Source organism: Ischnura elegans, chromosome 6 (genome assembly GCF_921293095.1).
Source record: "Ischnura elegans chromosome 6, ioIscEleg1.1, whole genome shotgun sequence".
Taxonomy (NCBI): domain Eukaryota; kingdom Metazoa; phylum Arthropoda; class Insecta; order Odonata; family Coenagrionidae; genus Ischnura; species Ischnura elegans.
This window is the reverse complement of record NC_060251.1, coordinates 4136189-4156825: the sequence shown is the minus strand read 5'-3', so window position 1 is coordinate 4156825 and position 20637 is coordinate 4136189. Positions and strand designations below refer to the sequence as shown.

General features: G+C 39.2%; 1 protein-coding gene across 3 annotated transcripts; it reads left to right on the top strand.

Annotated features, from left to right (window-relative positions):
• Positions 1-3891: 3891 nt before the first annotated feature.
• Positions 3892-19022, top strand: LOC124160265 (zinc finger protein 2-like). 3 transcript variants are annotated; one of them, XM_046536078.1, is made up of 5 exons: positions 3917-3986; positions 4074-4342; positions 4430-4558; positions 9425-10102; positions 17035-19022. In XM_046536078.1, exons 2-5 carry the CDS (start codon positions 4208-4210, stop codon positions 18613-18615), a joined length of 2523 nt encoding a protein of 840 aa, XP_046392034.1. In that variant the 5' UTR covers positions 3917-3986; positions 4074-4207; the 3' UTR covers positions 18616-19022. The 3 variants fall into 3 exon arrangements, with proteins under 3 accessions (XP_046392036.1, XP_046392034.1, XP_046392035.1); XM_046536080.1 differs by lacking the exons at positions 4074-4342; positions 4430-4558 and having other exon boundaries at positions 3892-3986; XM_046536079.1 differs by lacking the exons at positions 3917-3986; positions 4074-4342; positions 4430-4558 and adding an exon at positions 4818-5021.
• The last annotated feature ends 1615 nt before the right edge of the window (positions 19023-20637 follow it).

Sequence of the window (20637 nt, the reverse complement as noted above, 5' to 3'; positions counted from 1 at the left end):
ATTGATTAGATTTTAAGCGAACACTATCGCAGCATCAATCGGCTGCCTCGTGCTCCATTGCATGCACTCCGGCTATTTTAAGATTTCGAGGCGAATCTTCGGAACAAAATGACATGAATTCACGCTTGAATTATTAGGAGACATTGATTTCATATTCCTCGTTAAAAACGCATCAAATTGTATTTTTTCTTCGCTTTGTTTAGGAATCGCAATGCTGATTTTGGTGTTCATTTGACATTTTGAACTGCCTATGTTTTGCATGGAAGCCCACCTTTTATGGTATAGAGACAGTGTTTAGATTGCAAAGTTTTGCATTGCGAAGGGAAAGCAAGTTTGATTGTTGCTCATAGTGCAAAACCAAATTTGTTGCGCGGAGCCAGCGAGGGGGCCAGAACTGAATTTCAGCGATAATTATTTTGGCGTAAAGTGTATCAATATCCAAATGCATACGTGTCGATGGGCTTAACATTATGGTGTCAGACGAAGTCAAATATCTGGGATTTAGGATGAATTTAAGCATAATAAGCACGATTTAAGCTAATCGTGAACTACATGCACGACAAACACCTATGTCATTTGGATTTTCCATGTTCAGGATGATTCACTTCAGCCAACTAGCTCCTCACGCTTCAATATTCCTCAGTTTCTCAAGGCCGTTTTACACGGTACACGGAATTGCGCAGGCTAGAGCTGCATTTATTTCTAAAATGGCGTGGAATTGCGCGAATGCATGGACGAAATTAGAACAGGGGCTATTTTGCCGTCTCGCATCCACGCATTCTCGAATGTGTTCTAGCAATTCACCGCTTTACACGACGCAATTTTGATTGCGCCTTCGCACGTACGTCAGATTGCGCAATTCCGTGTACCGTGTAAAACGGCCTTCAGGACCGGTATCCAATGCGCTGGTCACCAAGGAGGGCCTACTTCGGCTCAATCACCTGATGGACAACCCCAAGGAGAGACATCAGTCGCAAAAGGCCTACAGAGCGCGGGTAGCGAAGATCTGGAGCACTATCTCTTGGAACCAGCATTTAATTGAGAATACGAACGGACGAGCAAATAATTCTTATCTATAAAATTTTATTTCAAATGGTCTTTTTAAACTGGCGTATCATCTGAGCACTCACGTCATTAATATCTTCAAGTTCAAAGTAATTTCTTCACACATGATTTTATATATATTTTATTTTTTATTCTTCATTATAATTCATATAATTATGCCATTCTGGCAACAAAAAAATCTATATTTTAGGATTCCAGAACTTTTAAAAAATTAATGCAACCCGATTCAGCCAACCTGTACGAGGTAATAACAACATTTATCAGTAAAACGTAAAACTATAACCTGACAAGAGGGGAGTATAATGAATAATTATAAAGAAAACAGGGGTAGAGGTGCATTCGCAGTACCGCAAGGCACTCCCAGAGTTTCGTGAATCCTAGCAGTTCACTTTCAAGACGTCCGTTAAAAACATATGAACATTTTATCGGAACTAATCCATCACTCACCGAAGCCAAGAGGGTTTATTTCAAATCTGCGCTTCTTATTCAGTTTCTCCGGTAAAGCAACTGAAGCCTCGGAGGGGAAATGAAAAGGACGAGTTGGCCAAATCGTGCATGAAACTCACTCATACAGCCGGATGACTTATCCCTTCCAAAGCGCTGTTGCCATTTTCCCTAGTTCCTCTGCCACATTTTTGTCGAAGTTGAATCGTTTATTTTCATCGCAGGAATATATGGTTCAAATACGTGCTGGATTGCATGATTGGCGGGAATACGATGCAAGTAATAATATTTCGTTGCATCTCGTAGTTGCTAAAATTGCAGTCGGAGCGATCAGTTTTCGGGAGGGAGCCTCCCGCTCGGAGGGTCGAGGAGAGAAGCCAGCGAGAGTGAGCTACTCGAGGAAACGGTTGGAAGATTGGCGATAACCCTTCTGACCACGCCCCAGACCTGTCACGACTACCTGCGACACAGCCCCAGACCGGTCACGGGTCAAAATCACAAGGTTACATCTTGACTTTTGATAACATATGCCCTTGACAAGGTACCCATCCAGGGACGCCGACTTACAAAAAATATTGAGGAGGCCCAAACCGGGGATCTTGCCCCGGGAAATTATATATATAGTGAGTTTTAAGTTTTTTAAGCATTTCAGAAGAGTCACATGATCAACATTAGAACCATGATTAATCGAATATCGACATCCGGACACTCCCGGGGAAAATCGAAAAGCCTGACACATTTTTTCCTCACACCCTTGACGGATTTTTGAGGGGCTCGGGCCCTCTCATTCCCCATGGAGTCACCGCCTCTGTGCCCATCAACGATGACCATTTCTCTTCTTCCTTAAATTCACTTGTAATGTAAACATGTCTCGTGTAACCACCTAGATTCAATAATTGAACAATCACTACTCCTCGCTGCAATTTTAACTCTCCAAGACTTTTCTCCGCTAACTACTGACAGTAAATACTCGAGTAGCGGATCCAGGATAGGGGGCTAGATGGTGGGCCTGGGGGCAACCTATCAGCAGTAGTGTGGGTCCGAACAAAATTAGCATTTTATCTAACGTAAATTGGATACACCAGGGGGAGCCCCCTCCTCTTTAACCCCTCTCTGGATCCGCCACTGGTGAACACTACATGCATCTATATTTGTTTTTATCAAATGAAATAGAGAACCTAAAAATTCTTTTTTTTAGCTTTTCCAAATATTTCATTTCATATTCACCAAATGATCAAAAGCAATATCCTTTTTCAAAAAGTTTTCAGAGTGGTGCTGTGACTATGGAATGGTTATTAATATTTCGAGGAGCACTAAGGAATTCAATGACATCAATTTTAGGCCCAATGCAAACTTAACTTGAAGAAAAACATAAATGTAAACCATTCGTTAGTATTTGTCAGCGTGTCAAGGAAGTGGAAATACACATTTCGTTCAAAGCAACTTTTCATTAAAGCGTCGGAAAGCGAGTTATCCGTCTGATATCATCACCGTCGCCTCATTCAACATCTTCTTTCATGAAATACAAGACTTCCTTGCCAAGCGCAAATTCCTTTTTTGAATTCCATTTTGGCGCGCTGTTATGAGCTCTTGCATATGTTGGCAGGATGACTGCTGGCCGAGAGAAAGTATCACTGGTCAAAGGCCTGTACCGCCCGTACTGTCAACAAATGTGGAACACATCCTACAAAATTAGCCCAAAAAAAGTCATCAAAATTTGTTCTAAAATTGATACCCTGGTGAATCCTCCAAATTGTTGTTATTTTTGAGAATATAACTATGAAACTTTGCACCATATTGCGTTAGAACTTAAATTCAAATAAAAACTTAAAAAATAATCATTTTTAAATAATCATGGAAAATATTACGCTCATACTTCGCAGTTAAATTTTCATTGGGTCATTCACAGAATTATACATGCGAATTTCCAGATGAAAGACATAATTTAAAGATTAAACGTCCGAAAAATTCCCAGTCAAATTTTCACTCAAAAATAATTTCTATTGCTTGGATTTTCTCTTCACATGGGGCAGCTTTTCGGTCCGCGCTCTTGATTGTATGATTTGTTGTTGCTCTGGAAATTTTTATTGGTACTTATAATGGTCGTTTTCGTAAATAAGCATCGTTTCTCATTAAGTTGAAGAGTCTTTCGATCGGATATTCCCTATTTCATTTTTCTTAATGCCCCAACGAAAATATGACTGAAAATTTTTTGAAGAGCAAATTTTTCGCTCCATAATTACTTTAAATATTATTTTTTCATTATTCTTTGAATTTTAATTTTAATTCCCTATCTACGTATGTATGTGATATTCCCAATAACAACGAAAATACATCACATTCAAATTAAGGCGCGAATTTTAGTGAAAATTGGGATGCCATTATTGGGGTAACTTTACGTATGTGCTGAAGCATTCGTGTTTATGTTGCTGCAGGTTCCAAAGGCCCAAGTCCCACAAATCATCGGTCGAATATTGGTAAATTTTATGTATGACTCTCTATTAGGACGTTTTAAATGAGTTTCTGTAGCTAATTACAAAGGATTTAAGACCTGCACATTTTAGATTATAATCCAGCACAACGTAAATTTGGCCGTACCTAAGCGATGTTTATATCGATGAATATGTAAACATTCCAAATGGTGATGTAAGGAAGTCAGTATATAATCCACTGTCGGACGTACCCCTACTACAGCAAGATGTTTCCTCTAAATCAGTTCACATTTTGCAGACTTTGTCTCTGCACTAGTACAAGTCTGATGGACATCTTCGATGAAAGAAATATCGAAGGTCTCATTGTGAAAGAGACAATAGAAGACCTATTGCAGCTCAAAGTAAGTCTATGCGGGGAACACCTTTCCTTGCTCTGAGAACATCAGCTACTTGTATCCAATTTAAACCGTGCCTTGTGTCCCACGTAGGTAGTTCGAGTACAAGGCTGTCCATGGTTGACGTGTGATAGCTGCCGGAATAAGTTAAATGATTTCCGCCGCTTTAAGATCAACTGCATGGAGTCCAAGGTGGCATTCGAAAGTCGCTTCCCACAGCAGGTATGTGTTCACTCACTGTCTGCCAACGAGTGAGAGCTTCCGATACTAACTATGAAGATATATATGCATGACGTTCCAACAAAATTTCGCTTAAGCAATGCAGCTTTCATCACTTTTATAATCAGCTGCCAAAATTAAAGTAATCCTCTATTAAACAGCTGTACATTCATTTGAACATTGAAAGGACAAGGGTTTAATTGCTCTTTTTTGTGTACAAGATAGTACCAATGAAGTGAAGGCATTAGATCCATTGGTCATCTTGGAATGAGGAAACTTCAATATTGAATTCGGTGTTCAAGAGAGAAGCGTAATTTAATGCTAGAGCTAAGTCGGTTTTTTTATCTCCATAATGAGCAAGTATTAAAACGATGGAATGTTGTTCATTTTACCCCCACTGTGGATTTATCAGATACAGTCATTGTGCCCAATATTTCTGGGCATTCAAGGCTTACCTTTACAAGCGGTAAGTAATGATGTTTTTAAAGGCCTGGTTACACCATGTATTAGCACATACGGGTTAATGTCTAAATGTATGAACGCCAAAATGCACTGTGTAACCACCCAACTTGTGCGAAAGCATAGAAAATAGAACCTATTCTAATTTGGTACATGCATTCGTACATGTTCCATTCCGATCCACCAAAATCATTCATGCAAACGTAAATTACTTTACTTGTACCAGTGGCGCCCACTCCATGGGGCCTGAGGGGGCCCAAGCCCCCTCAAAAATTCGTTATGGGTGTGAGGAAAAAATGTGCCAGGCTTGTTGATTTTCCCCGGAGTGTCCAGAGATCGATATTCGAGTTATCAGGGTTCTAATGTCGATCATATGACTTTTAAAATGCTTAAAAAACTTTAAACTCACTACTTATAAAATTTCCTGGAGCAAGGTCCCCGGTTAGGGCCCCCCCAATATTTTTTGTAAGTTGGCGTCCCTGACTTGTACGTTTTAATGTACCTTGTAACCAGGCCTTAAATGCTTTTTTGAAGCGTTTCTAATACATACATACCAAGATGGATGTACACGAGTCTGATACCTTGTTATAGCAGTTCATTTTATAGGAATTTATGTCGATAATTTGAGTGCTTGTCAGTTTCCCTTTGTGTAGTTAATCATATTTTAATTACTGTAATAATGACTGGTGTGCAGGAATATATCAATCTGTGCAAGGACTTGTTTTTCCATCAAAGGTTTTTTTTTATTAGGTGAGCAAAAAATTTAGAATCAAATGAGTTTTTTAACAAGCTATAATAGCCAAGCTAATAAATATATATCAAGCTAATAAAATCTGTCTAAAACAAGCAATTTCTACCAAAATATGTGATTATGAGGCCGTGGGCTGGGGCACGTGATGGGGCCCCTCTTACCAGGGGGTGCAGGTGTCGTCCCCCGGAAAGGTATTTTAAGTGACTTCATGCCCGGTAATGGATTTTGATGCTATTCTGTCTCTTAAAAACCAGAGTAAAGTTAATAAAAAGTAGCAATTTCATAAGAAAAAATTCTATTAGAAAAGTGGGAATTTAACCGCTTAAAAAAATTAGTAATGTATGTTCCATTATCTATTTAGTGAATCTGTTCCTTGAAACTGTGCTGAAAATTAATAAACCTCTAAATGACCTTTTTGGGTAACCCTTTAAAAAAAGCATCAGGTTTGTTTTATCTTCGGACACCTTTTTTGTATTTATAATTTTATATAATCTTTTTACATATAGCATGCATACAGGGTAAAGTAACTGATGAAAACATAAAATTTTATTATTGCAATAAAACTTTGGTTCTAGTAATTTGAGTCTTTCTTGATATGCGCTTCACTATATACACATGATTTGTGGAGGGCCCTGATGCTCAGGGCCCTTGGCGATTGCCGACCTGGCCACGCCACCCCTGTTTGTGCTACAATAAGAGTCCTATGTGCATTTTCGTTTCGTAATGCAGAGAAAATAACTTCGGCACGTTCCCTGCCATGGACTTTTAGACAAATGTGCCCATTACGCCAACATTTTTTTCTTTCATTTTAATGCTTGGATCCTTTCCGTTTGAGCTTTCGTACGCATTTGTCTATGCGTACGTTGCGTTGGTCACATCATGTACCTATGTGTCACTGAAGTGGCTGTGACTGACGGCGTGCTATGAGCGGTCAAAAGAAAGGCTCATTCTTCGGTCATAATGACCGAAACGGCATGGAGACGAAGTACATGTTTCAGTCATTATGACTGAAGCAGCGCTGAGTGTGTTAAACCATATCAATTCACTACAAAAGTGCACAACTCCCTACAATTGCCATAATTCCAAATTTTCATAATAATCTTGAAATAGCAATTTCAGTCCACGAATATGTGAACCACTTCAGTAGCATGAAACTGTATCCTCTTTCACAATTTGGATTTTACACAAGCCTCTCCACCACCTCAGCTGTCAAACTCCTTCTAAATATCACTTCGGCAATCTCAAATTTATGTCTTATCAAGTGTTAAAAAAAAAGAGACTTATCCGCTGCGTATGTTTTCGAATGGAATGCCTTCGAGTGTTAAGGATTGGATATTATTTTGAAACTGTTAAAAACGGCGATTACAATCAACGGAAGGTGCGTACAAGGTGTGTATTTTTAATAATGAGAATAAATTTATTTGAAGAAATGTACGTATTAGTGTTATCATTAAAAACTATTAGTCTCCAAAGTATTTGACATCAGCACAGTTCTGCAGGCTAGTTGTCAATGTCTCCTATGATCCCAGGAAGTGAACAATGGAAACATCCTTTTGGGCATATGTGCGAAGTTGCTTTGACAGCATCCAGGGTTGTTCTTTCTGAGCACCTGGCAAAAAATGGCTCTCATATGAAAAAAACAATGTCCCAGTCTCCCTAAAGCCCTGATCTTGCTCCAGCATACTCTTTTCTCTTCCTCCATGGGAAAACCGTTCTCAAAAGGATGCAAACACTGGATGCTCGATGCAGTCGATGTGTCTTGCTAGTATGCTTTGATGGATATTTCGGTTGTACACTTCCTGGGATGGAAGTATGCTGATGGTGAAGGAGCATACTTTGGAGTCTATCAAAGTGTTTAACTATATCACTATTAAATTTCTTTTTATGAATTTATTCTCATTATCTGTAAAACATACACCCAGTATACTATCTAATCAGAATAGTTGACTATTCCTATTAACAACGTACATAACATATAATGAAATATCCAAGTCCTGGCTATGGAAGGCATTACATTCCAAATCAAAGGTATGTATTTAGAAAATAAGTTCTTTTTAATTCAATAAGATCTAAACTCACGGTATCTGAAGTATCATAGGTGAAGAAGTCTAATGAGACCATTGTCTAAATTCTTTGTGAGATGAATCCTTAATTCCATGCAATTCCTGCAAAACAATACCCTGATGGAGTGCCACTTCATAGCAAGTAAAGACCCTCTTCTTTCAGAAACGTTTCATCCATTTCCATTTTTTTTGTTTTAAACTTTTGCAACATCCCGTTATGGTTTTCCTTTACGACCCTCCCAATTGCAATCACTGCCTGTGATTCATCAAAAGCATTTCATTGCATTGTTCATCCAATACTCTCCAAGGACTTCACTATTATGTAGGGTTCATAAAAATTATGACTGAATAAATCATTTTTGCCAATACTTTTAAATTTTCATTAGCGAAAGGAATAACTAATTAATACATAACTCATGAAGATGACATGGTGGTGGCCTAGAGGTGGAATGACACATGGAATAATTTTGCTTCATCAGGAATGGAATCAAACACCATCTGCCTTTTGGGGAGATGCTCAGACCACCAAGCTACCAAAGTTACTGTAATTACTGTTATTTTTGCTTGTTTTTACACTAGTAACTAAATTAACTTTGGTAACTTGGTAGTCTGAGCAGCTGCCATTAAAGCAGAAGGTCTGTGCTTCAATTCCTAGTCGATTTTTCCCATGCATCGTTAGAGGTCATTCCATTTCACCTCCATAACCATTTCCTCATAAAAAATTCAAATTGTGCAGAGTACCATCCCATTGTTGTTTGTGATTTGCATAGAGTAGACGTGGAGAGCAAAAGTTTAAATCAATTTGCAAAACACCTTTATGGGGATGCAGAGCACGTGTACATATGTTATAGATAGCCATGGTGTTTAGGTCTTATTGAGAGAGTAACACTACAGAACTCGCATAATTCAAGAGAGTTTGGAGATTCCTCACCCAATCTTCTCCCAAAGCTACACAAATACCCAGGAAATGCACAGATTCCATCCGGAAGAAGGCTTCAGCATCGGAAAGGAAACATCTGTGACAAACCCACAAGAATGCGGAACTACACCAATAATCATTTTACCTCAGCTTTGTAGAAATTGTAGAAAAGAAATACTCAATTGGCCGTATAATTCTCCCACGGCTCGTCCACCTTGCAAGTCAGAAATGTCACTGCGTTGGTGTGCGGGAAGGGGGAGAAATCCACCGCAGGGACCAAACACTTTCAGCCTCTCAACCAGAAAGCCCAAAACACACACACACGTATTCACTCACAATGAACATACACAACAAGGTACTTTGTGGGGGCTGTAGGGACCTCCACTAAGGATTCTAGCTCCACAAAAAAAAGGGAATCTTCACAGGATGGGCCTGTTAGGGATAGCCAGTGATTTGTGGAAACACACGCACTCAATAAGCAGTCACTCGCTCACCTACAGATGGCTTCAATTTTCCGGAAGAGAAAATATTGCTCCAAGAGAGCGTCGTCGGGGATCGGCAAGGGGACGAGGAAAACACACGTCTACGTACCTCAGCTTTGTTGATTATTATTGTAACAAACTTTTCCAGCTTTTATTGGCTGGCCATGCCATTGAATGTGTGTATTCCCTTTGCAGGTAGTTCTAATGCCTGGGTGCGTGGGAATCAGTGCTTCTGCGGCCGGTACTAACAAACCGCAGACGATCTTGCTGATGCCCGTGTCCTCCGTGCCTGCATTCACCAAGGGTGGATTCCCGGTGGGGTGCAGTCAAGGTGCTGCTCCAGACGGCAACAGCCAGCTCATCTGGAGTGGCGGTGGTCTCGTCATTCCAGGAAATGCGCCAGTGGGGGCGCTGTCAGGCGTGAGCCAGGTGATCACGAGCAGTGGTCAGGTGGCACCACCTCCACTGAGCAACATCTCGGCTCCAAAGTGCAACCAGTTCATCGTGGGAGGAGGCAGTGGCAATTTCTTGCTCACGTCCAACGTCCATCCATTGGTAGGGAGCCAAACAAATGCCAGCAACTTTGGAATGGGAATGCCCCCTCCCCCCCTGGCTAACCTCTCCAATCAAAATGGTGGCCCGGCCCCTCCGAGCATCAGTGAAACGACTCCTTGTCCGGCAAGGACGCAGCCCAGCTTATTGCAGCCATCGGAAGAGATATCATCTGCAAATGACGTCCTCTTGCAGCCCAAAGAAGAGCCAATGGAGGAAGAGGAGAAACCGAATTCAATGGACAATGAGTCGCTCTGGGATGATTACTTGCCGAGATCACCTGTGCGTGAGGATGAGATTGAAGAAACGGATGAGAAAAACGTGAGTTTTGTTGCATTTATCATTTGGATCTCTTAAAAAAATATTTGGTTGATGTCCCTCATGATTAATTTGAAAAATGTGACTAATGCATTCTGGAACGCCTTTCACTGTGTTCCTTCTACGTATGTATGTATATGATTATTCCTTTCTTCAGGCACATTTTCTCTCTTTCAAAAAATCCTCATTTTGCTATGAAAATACGTACCTACTAAATATTATACTGCAGAGTTTGTAAACTCATATAGTTTAAAGCAACTGAAACTTCCATACTGTCCCTAGTAGCATGTTTAATTAGCATTGGTTGGATCTGTTCTTCAGGTATTGTTTGCACAGGTTCTTGAGGTGGAAGCTATAACCAATTAAAGAATGGTTTATTCAAGCCCTATTGTTAAAAATGGTAAGAAATACTATTGAACTTACCTCCTCTACACATTTTGATAGGATTTGAATATGTACACGATGCAAGTTTTGAAGTGTTTGTAAAGCATTTCAGTGAATCAAAAATGAGGTAAATTTTTAAACTTCATGGGTACTGAAGCCATTATGCTGCAATTGAGTAAATTAGTCGGAGACTTGGTAAGTTTTTTAAAAGAAACCCAAAAAACGATAGGCAGCACAATAATATAATTTATATTTTCCGTATGCCAAGTTCAAATATTTAGTAAATTACTAGCTGACCCAGCGAACTTCGTTCTGCCCAACAGCCAGTGAACTTACATTTTAGTTACACCATTTAAAATCAAGAGCGGCTGTACAATTTTTAATCATATTTGACTTAATATAATAAAATAAGGAAACAATTCAATAAAACTATGTAAATAAGTATCAAAATTGCTTCTCAGAAAGACATTTTCTTTATTGAATCTACATAGGGTGGATTGGAGCACTATTGTGCAGATTTTTCTTCAATGAATTTTCTAATTTTGACGTTTTAACTTAAGAAATGTTGGACATTGTGATTGTATACAACAGTAAATAAAGTCAAAATTATATGCGTTCAGTTGTTGGCTATTTGTGTCATTATACCCATTCTCCAAACTATTGGCGGCTGGGCAGTAGGGAGCTAGTAGCCAATCAGAAGCGCTCCATCCCCTTCCCCTCTCCCCTCCGCTCCCCTCCACATGGCCAAACAGGATTGCCAGTCTGTGGAAATAATTGCACGTGACGAGCACGATCTCCACAGATTAATTTTGGCAATGCTGCGAGCTGGAGAGCGATTTTCCCTGCAAGTCGGAGAGAGAGGCTGTGGCGTCCTGCCCACTTTCACCGGCTTTCACTCTTCTGCGATTGGCCAGAAGAGTGGGTGGGCCTCGAGCTGTTTCAAGTTTTGCCACCATCAGTTGGGAAAAAGAGTATAACGGCAAAAAAATATATTTTTAGGACTAAGTCCGTTGCGTAAACTTGGCAACTTTCACGTGGCAAGTTAACATACTGCTAGACCGACGCTTGACTGATGCTCAAAATCGTCTAAGCAAACCCCTTGGAAACAGCCTTGGTATGAAATGATGTTAAGTGCGACAGTTATAGTATCTCTGTTTGGATAAAATGCTCTGCGTAAACACACCATGGTGTGCCCTACACATTTGGGTTTAATCTCTTGAGTCAACCACCTTCTGATGTACAACAGTTTTTGTTTTGTTATCAGGCCCAAGATAAAGCAGATGAAGCTGAATAAATATAGCGAAGCCAAGCAGTGACACAGAGAGGGGGGTTTTGGGGGATAACCCCCCCCCCCCCCCCAGAGCTCAAAGAATTTTTTAATGAAAATATTTTAATGTGAAAAATTTTGTAACTAATATTAGGGGTACGGATGACTCACAAAAAAAAACATATTTAACTATTCACACAGCTGTAAAACTCATCATTTTGAAGCATTTTTCTTAAAAAAATTATGGGGAGGGCCCCTGCTCCTCTCACTTACCTTGGCGGGTTTTCTATGCCCTCCTGACCCGCCAGTATTAGTTGCACCTAAAACTCCCCTATTCTTAATTCCTAGCTGCGCCCCTGAAGCGAAGAAAGAAATACAGCGGATGGTTTACCAACTCGTGAACATACCACTTATAATTGACCATGAGAAAATCATGGGTTTTCATGAGCACTTACATCACAAAAACTGGAAGACTGACCATACGATTTGTTAATCGTCATCACAAATGCAACATAAATTGGAAATTGAATACGTTTAAGCTTAATAGGGCATATAAGTTGTGATCATGGAATCCTTGGAATGTGAACGTCCTCACCTTTGAATTTTTGTTTGAGAATAGCCGCGTGAATCACATTCATTAATAGCGTTTTTTTAATCACCAAACACGTTCCGTTGCATGGTTTTGTTGGTTTAGGTTTCGAAGCATCATGAACACCGAGCCAACATTTTGCTGTAATTGTTCCGTGGTTAGCTAGGCACATCCAAGTTCTTTAAAAATTCAGATAGATTGTTGGTGACTTCAACTTTGATTGTTACACAGTCAATGGATTTGAATGAATGTATTATATCCTGATGATGATATTTGATCCTACACCTAGTTTGAGTCATCCACATCTTTGTTATAGATTGTCAAAATTGCTCCTTCAATCAACCATTTGTGATTTTTGCGGTGATCAATCATCTTCGCGAACATTTTGTTGTTGAGCTCACCTTCCGATGCAATGAATTTGCAAAAATGCTGAGGAAATGAAATCAACTGTTTTATTAGTCGACAGGAAAACAGATATTACCAAAGGTCAACAATAGGGTGGTTTCCTATTATTTTTCATTGCCTATATCAAAATATTATTACTCCTGGAGTATGTATTCCACGCTCTTAGATTTTCGAATGACGATACCTATTTTTCGCGATTAAACAAAAAGTGAAAATTTTCAAGCCCGCAAAAACGCGACGGCTAAGTAGGAATACTGGGAAAAGTCCATGTAACGTATTTCTGATTCCAGCTGTCACCCTGTGAGGTGACCTCGGGGTGAGGCTTAGAGAGCTGATACGACACAGGCTGCCAGCAGGTAGCAGAGTACCCTGCTAGCAGGTAGCACTTGGCTTAAATAAGGATTATAATTACCATATCAAACGAAGGAAACTTTCCGAACTTTGTGAGAAAATTTTAATGGGTGATTATTAAGAGATATTTCCCTGAGCTCTGTGCCTCATGCATGCATTGGTAATCTCTGAAAATGTAAAACTCCTATCTACTCGTATAGAAACTACGTCCCTGTGACATCACGTGGAGTGGCATGGGCGCCAATCTGGCCTTTTTCAAATGCGGTTAAAATTGACCATTGACATTCCTCTAAACTGGGGTTTCTAAAACCAAATAATTTGTATATTATGAATACACTAATGGTGGGTAAGGAATCGCAATCAATGCATTTTGTTTTCTTTGATGAAGGAAACTATTGCATGAAGATTTGTTTACAAACATGGAAGTGAAGTGTCTACACGAGATGGCCTTTTAATTAGCTCGAATTAAATTTTTCAAATATGATTTCAATATAAGTTATATGTTTAGCCATCAAAATGTTATATTGTTACGAAGCTCAGTCTTTAAATTGGTAAAAAGAAAACAAAGAATTTAATTGGAAGTTTTTACCGACTTAACTGCTGTTGCAGTGTTACCAACTCCTAAAGTAATACCTCCAAGATCAAGATAAATTTTTTCGTTAACTTTCACTATTTTTTAATGTTTATTCTGTTATCCGGGGCAGAGGCGAATCCAAAAAAAAGAAACAAATCATTAAAATCGGTACAGCCGTTCTGGAGTTACAAATGTTCTAACTAATACGATTTTCGACTTTCTTTTACATATACATATATTTTTATTCATATACATTTAACATTTACATATACTGGCCTAACTGGGATTGAATATTCTCCACTGATTACAATCAAGTTAGTATACTGTCAAGGGTATACTCAGGATCAAAACCAGGGGGGGTGGGCAAGCCATGGTTGTTCAAGTTGTAGGTAAGATTTAAGCCTGGAAAAGGTGAATAAAATTAATATTTAAAGGAAACTGTAACAGCTCTTTATTAGTTTTTAAAATTATTTGCATGAAAAAATATTATTTTCCTGAAAGACATTTGCGATTTTTGCTTTTAGGGAGAGGGGCAGCTGCTGATCAAATTATTCTTCAATTGTAATTTATTAAGTGTGTTTGAAAGAAGAAAGTAGAATTTCTTGAAATAGTGCTAGGAAATATTGAGAGCTGCAATTCATATTGATGTGTGTCTTATTATATTCAGCAGTGTGTAACAAAATTTTATAATGGAAAGCTATTGTATTGTTCAGGAGGCCTATTCATCTCAAATCAGGCAGATTGTGTAAAATTATATCAGGTTACCATCACCAATTTCTCTTTGAGTTATGTATGTGAAAGAAGAATGCTTTTGGTGAATTATGATAACTTTATCTAGGCTCAAAACCTAACCCTTGGAATGTTATGAACCTTTGCACAATTCTACATTAGGGCCCAATGCAAAAAAATGGAAAATCACATAAGGGTCATTCCATGTCAGTTCACCCTAGCCATGGCACCCACGGACTCGGATTTAAATGTATTCATTTCTCCACTCTTTGAAAGTAAGTTTTAGGATTGAAGTGTATTATTTAAATAATTTTATTTAAATTACTATTTTCATTAATCCTTAAATGCACAGTAAGAGTCTAATGTATGTTGATATCATTTTTTCCATAAGCTAAACACTAGAAAAAAGGTAAATTCCAGGAAAAGAAAATCATTTCTTAGTTTCCGAGCCATTTGGTCTCTTTTTCCCCCTCAGCTGCCACAAGCCAAGTATTGTTCTTAAAAAATTATACGAACAAGAGCTACATTCACTAAAGCTATATGTTTGGTCTTAGATTATTATTTACTGACCATTTTATCAAATACATCCTCATCAAGCTATGGATACACTTATGCCTATTATCTTACAGTATGTGTTCGAAATCCCACTTACGGAGACGGATAAAAAAATAAAACCTGAAATACTTGTAGTAGCAGTTAAAACACCACCATTTTTATTTCATAGTACATATATTGGAGCACATATTTACCTCCAATTTAAAAAAAAATTGGATGAGTTAACTACCCTGTCTGTTGGTGATATTTCTGAAAATATGAAGTAATATTTTTGAGCTCAAAAAATCAGTTAATTCACAATTGTTGACATTATTTTGGCTCAATACATTAGACAATGGGTCAAAATTTCATTTAAATACATATATTACGTATTTCTGAGCTATGAATTTTTACCATGTGCCCTGCACTCTGGAATTTAAATCCCACTACCGACACTTCTGAGCAAACATCTCTAACTCTATACAAGAATTGCTATGAGAAAAAATTCCCCTGGACCGGGAATCAAACCACAGACCTTTGGCTTTTCGGGCCACTGCGCAGACCACTACGCTATTCAGGTTCTTTAATTCCCATGGCAATTATATTCCTTTTCCTATTCCTTATTTCTCATGGCAATTCTTGTATATTTCACCGCCGTTCACGCGGCAGGGTTAGAAATATCACAAATCTCAAACTCTGACCCATCATATCTTGTAAACTACAGGAGTGAGAGAGGTAATATTTTACCTGGGGCATTAGTGGCTGGTGACAAAAATTTTATTGAAATCCAAGTCGGTGGGTGTCATTATGAAAATTTTCTGGGTGATTTGACATGGAATGACTCATTAATGCTAAAAAGCATGGAATCTAAGCACATAAAGCAGTGATTATTTAATGAAAATTTTCGAGGCAGGCTGTGGTATCAAATAAAATAATACACTTCAGATTTTATTTCACTTTTTTGTTTTATCTCATGTGAATGTTGGGCATGTTTTTTACTCCAATGTATTGTTGCACTCCTTCTCGCACACCAAAGTTGCTTATCAACTTCCTGAATCATATATGTAATACTTGCATTGCAATAACGTGCTTAGACTTAGAAAAATCTTCTCGGGATACCGCGTGTGTTAGATTATTTAAGAGCGCCGACGTTTCGGGTACCGACTCGCTACCCATTCTCACGGCTACTGCCATAATAGCCGTGAGAATGTAGCCGTGTATTAATTACAAATGGCATTATTAATAATAGTAGCCGTGAGAATGGGTAGCGAGTCGGTACCCGAAACGTCGGTGCTCTTAAATAATCTAACACACGCGGTATCCCGAGAAGATTTTTCTAAAGTTGTTCGCCGGGAAAGTGTAAAATCATATATGTGCTTAGACTTAGTTTAATGTATCAACATGTTGATTAGTGTGGTGTAGTTCCTGCACTTGGTGTATACAATTTTTTTTGTAGTTTCTGGTGGGTGACCCCCGTTAAAGTTGCCGAATGGTATAAAGATGATATTGGTAGAGTTTAACTGAAGATGATACCATTAGCAATGGCTTCATTTGCACCAGTCGCAGTGTGTCACAATCAACTGTTACCTCCTCTTTCTTGCTTCTGCTAAGTAGCACATTTGTTTTCCATTTTTGCCTTTTCACTTTGAAAATCATGTCCTGATTGACTTGTTGACTTTCAGGGCATTGAATTCTCCATTGCTTCTGGGTTTCACTGTGTCAACATTTATTCTCAGATCACAGTTTAGCTGGCATTACAAGCAGTCTTTGGTTCAAGCGCCAGTTGGGGTTTATCTGACCACTTTTTCTGAGGTCGATATGATATGAGATACCTTCAGTGCTACTTTTTTTTGGCCGTAATCTGATAAAAGTTAAGTTTTCTTCTCTTGAGTACATATTCCACAATCGATGGAAGGGGTCCGTACTCTCAGTTGATATTATTCAGTTTTTTTATTACTTGCTGGGACCAACATATTGGCTAAGTAATGCGGCACTTGACCTGAATATACTGGTTGCAATTGTTGTCTCAGAATAAATTTCGAAGTGGTGACACCTTTACCAATCATGTCTTAATGCTCAAATATTTGTTATTTTCTTTATAGATCCTACCCCAGGACTATGAGGCTGTAGGTTGTGGTAATCGTCAAGTTCCAGGAGAAAGCTTTTCTGATAAGCTGATGAATCTGAAAGCATCTGCCCCAAGAGATGGTGGCTGCAAGGAGGGGATGTTGTCTGTCACAAGTGAGATGAGTGGGAAAGAGGATGAGATGAGCAGCCAAGGAGCTGGCAATCAGAAATCTGATGAGCCTCCGTTTGATTCAGCTCTCTGTCGAGCACCTCGTGAGGAGATGCAACGCCAGTACTTACTCGACTCATACGAGTGTAGCAAGTGCTTCGAAGTATACAATCGACCAGACTTACTCAAGTCCCACCAGCTGACCCACAAGGACGATCCTCAGCCGTACAAATGCCGAGTTTGCGCAAAGACGTTCAATTCACGCAAAAGGCAAGTACAGCACATAAAGAACCACTACAACGTGCCAAACAGGTTTAAACGGTGTCAGGAGAATAGCCTTTGTGAGGAGACGCAGTGCCAGCTCTTGCTTGATTCATATGAGTGTTGCATGTGCTTTGAAGTGTACGATCGAGCGGAACTCTTGGAGTCCCACAAGCTGACCCACAAGGACGATCCCAAGCCTTACAAATGTCGGTTGTGTAGAAAGACATTTGCGGGACGCAAGGGCCAAGTCCTCCACATGAAGTATCACTACAATGTGCCAAACAGGTATGAGTGTGACGTATGCAAGGTTGGCTTTTCAGGTGTCAACAACCTCAAGATGCACGTCAAAATGCACGCAAGGGATAAGGTGCAACGGTCATACAAGTGCAGTGTGTGTCCCGAGGAATTCCCGTCTGGGCACACCAGGGATAAGCATGAGGCACGTCACTCTGCACCCCGCAACGCTTGCACAAAGTGCGACAAGGTATACTACACCAAGGCAGAGCTCCAGGAACACATGAGAGCGCATGAATCAAACAGGACACACAAGTGCAATGTGTGCAGCAAGGGGTTTTCCAAACGGACCTACTTGAAATATCACATGCAGCTCCATGACGCAGTGAAGCGCCACGTGTGCAAGGAATGTGGCCTCAAGTTTGCACAGTATTCGGCTCTGTGGCAACACCAAAAGCGCCACCAGGAAAGGAACAGGTACGTCTGTGATATTTGTGGGAAGGGATTTCCGCTGAACTATACTCTAAAGAAGCACAAGGAACGTCACTTTAACGGGAAGAAGCGAGGTGGTCGGAAACCCAAGGTGAAGTGCATTGTGGTAGAGACGCATGATAGCTTCTTAAATGGGCCAAATGGTGAAACAAAACTGAGTGGTGATCAAAGTGATGTCTCAGTAGTCAGTGGTGACGTTGTAGTGCAAGGCTTGGCAGAGGGTGGCAGCACAGAATGCAACTCAGCTGGCGGGTGCAAAGGCGTGAAGGACGATACTGATGCTGACGCGAGTTGTGCTTTGGAATGTAATGATGGCCTAGGGGAGAAGGATGCTCCATTAGAAACCAACGTCCAGTCAGCAGTCCATAATGCAGCATTAATTAGCCATGATCGTATACAAGAAGGTGTCCTGGAGTCAAGTGGTCATGCTGAAGTTAATGACAAACAAAGTACATGATGAGAAATTGTGTGCAATATCTGCTCTGTGAGGTGAGGTGTAACTCTCTTCTCTTGAGCCTGTGTATGTTATGGGCTTCTTTTGATCGCATTTATGGAGAAATATGATCCGTGAAATGTCCCAAATACTGAATGTCCAGAAGGAAGGACTTCATGAATGAAACATCAAGTGTATGTTCTTCATTTTTAAGAAACTTTTATAACATTCTTTCTTGAGATTTAGTTTAACTTCCCGTGGAATCCTAAGAAAGTTCAAAGAGATGATTATTTTATCACCATTTAATTATTTTATTTTTATTGAGCAGCCCTTGTAATCACAAAAGTTCCTCAGATTACTTAACTGATCATTTTATAGGATTCAAGTTGCTGTAAGACCAATTTTATGGTCAAATAAATTATTTGTTAACATGTGATAAACTTTTATTTTCTGTAATGCCATTATAAACTAAGTAGCATATTTGTTATTAGGTGCTGCTTCTGTGCATTTCTCTTTGTATTCCAAGCTATTCCATCCATTGCAGTTACCAGAAATATAAAATAGTGTGGGTTTTGAGCATTAGTGTTTCTACAGAGAAATTTAGGGTGAGTCCCGTAAATGCATTGAAATTAGAATAGGACTTTGCCGCCACAAAAGAATGGTGCAATGCTTGGGAATTAAGAGAGAAGTAAATTAAAATTAAAAAGAACTTTGTGCTTTCACATTAATATTTATTCACACATTTACGACCATGGTTTCAACGTTAGACGTCATCATCATAATGAAATGAATGTGAAAGCACAAAGTTCTTTTTAATTTTAATAATGCATCGCTTTCACCAAGTTACGCCTCAAACAATCAATTTTAGAGAAGTAAATGTTTACAAGTGTATGAATATGAATTTTTGAGAAAAGGACATTCCTTCAAGAGGATTCTACTGTTAATTTCAGAGTTTATGAAATACCTAGGAGTTGGGTAATCTGTAATTAAGGACTAGGACCTCAAATGTAGTTTATACATAAATGAAATATACAGGAAAGCGAACAGGATTCTACTGTTAATTTCAGAGTTTATGAAATACCTAGGAGTTGGGTAATCTGTAATTAAGGACTAGGACCTCAAATGGAGTTAATACATAAATGAAATATACAGGAAAGCCAACCAAAAACTTGGATTCATGAAAATAATTCTGGGAAAATGTGGTAGGAAGGTAAAAAAGAGAAGCTAACTGACTCTAGTCAAGCCTGCCTTGAAGTTTGCTGCTAGTGTATGGGAGACCCATATGAGGTACGGCCAAAATTAATAGAGTACCTATGGTACAGGGTGGCCAAATTCATTATGAGTTGTCAAAATAGAAAGTGCAGCATTTACAATATTTTAACCAACTTAGGCTGGGAATATTTACCAGTGTGTGTAGCTGAACTTATGTAGCAAATTAGGCGAGAAAATTTCTTCAAATGATGCGAAACATTCTGATTTAACTATAGTATCATGGTGGAAGAGATCATCACAAGAAGATGAAGGAAAAAGACTGCAGAACAGATTTAAGGTGTCATTTCAAGTTTCGAAGCGGGATAATCCATGTAGGGAGAGCAGACTTCCAGAATACTTTTAAATGCTCCATGGAAACCTACGTAAATCAGTGGAATACTTCAATAAGCAATGAGCGATTCTTTACATTTGATACCATATAACATATCCTGCGCTAAACCACAGATTTGAAACCACTCCACTGAACTATCCTTTGAATGAGGCAGGGTGGTTATGTGACAGTTAAGTATATTTGATAGGTGAGTTTGGGGTTATATATGTAGTACGTATACATACAAACGATCAAATACCACAGAAGGACCACATTCAAGCGACATGTCAGAAAACATGGTAAAAAAAGAGAAATAAAATGGAGGGTGAGTCTCTCTCCAGAGGGAAGCCAAAAAATGAGTCCTTAGGACCCAGACAGAGGAGATACAAAGAAGAAGAACATGAGGGAACTATTTATTTATTTATTTTAATTACCCCCAAAAACAGCACAGTGCAGCCTTTACA

What these genes read in the sequence shown, in the direction of transcription:
- LOC124160265 (XM_046536078.1), top strand. Translation starts at nt 4,208, where the DNA reads ATGTTTCCTCTAAATCAGTTCACATTTTGCAGACTTTGTCTCTGCACT. An exon ending in AAGACCTATTGCAGCTCAAA is followed by an intron (nt 4,343 to 4,429) that starts GTAAGTCTATGC and finishes TGTCCCACGTAG; the next exon opens with GTAGTTCGAGTACAAGGCTG. An exon ending in AAAGTCGCTTCCCACAGCAG is followed by an intron (nt 4,559 to 9,424) that starts GTATGTGTTCAC and finishes TTCCCTTTGCAG; the next exon opens with GTAGTTCTAATGCCTGGGTG.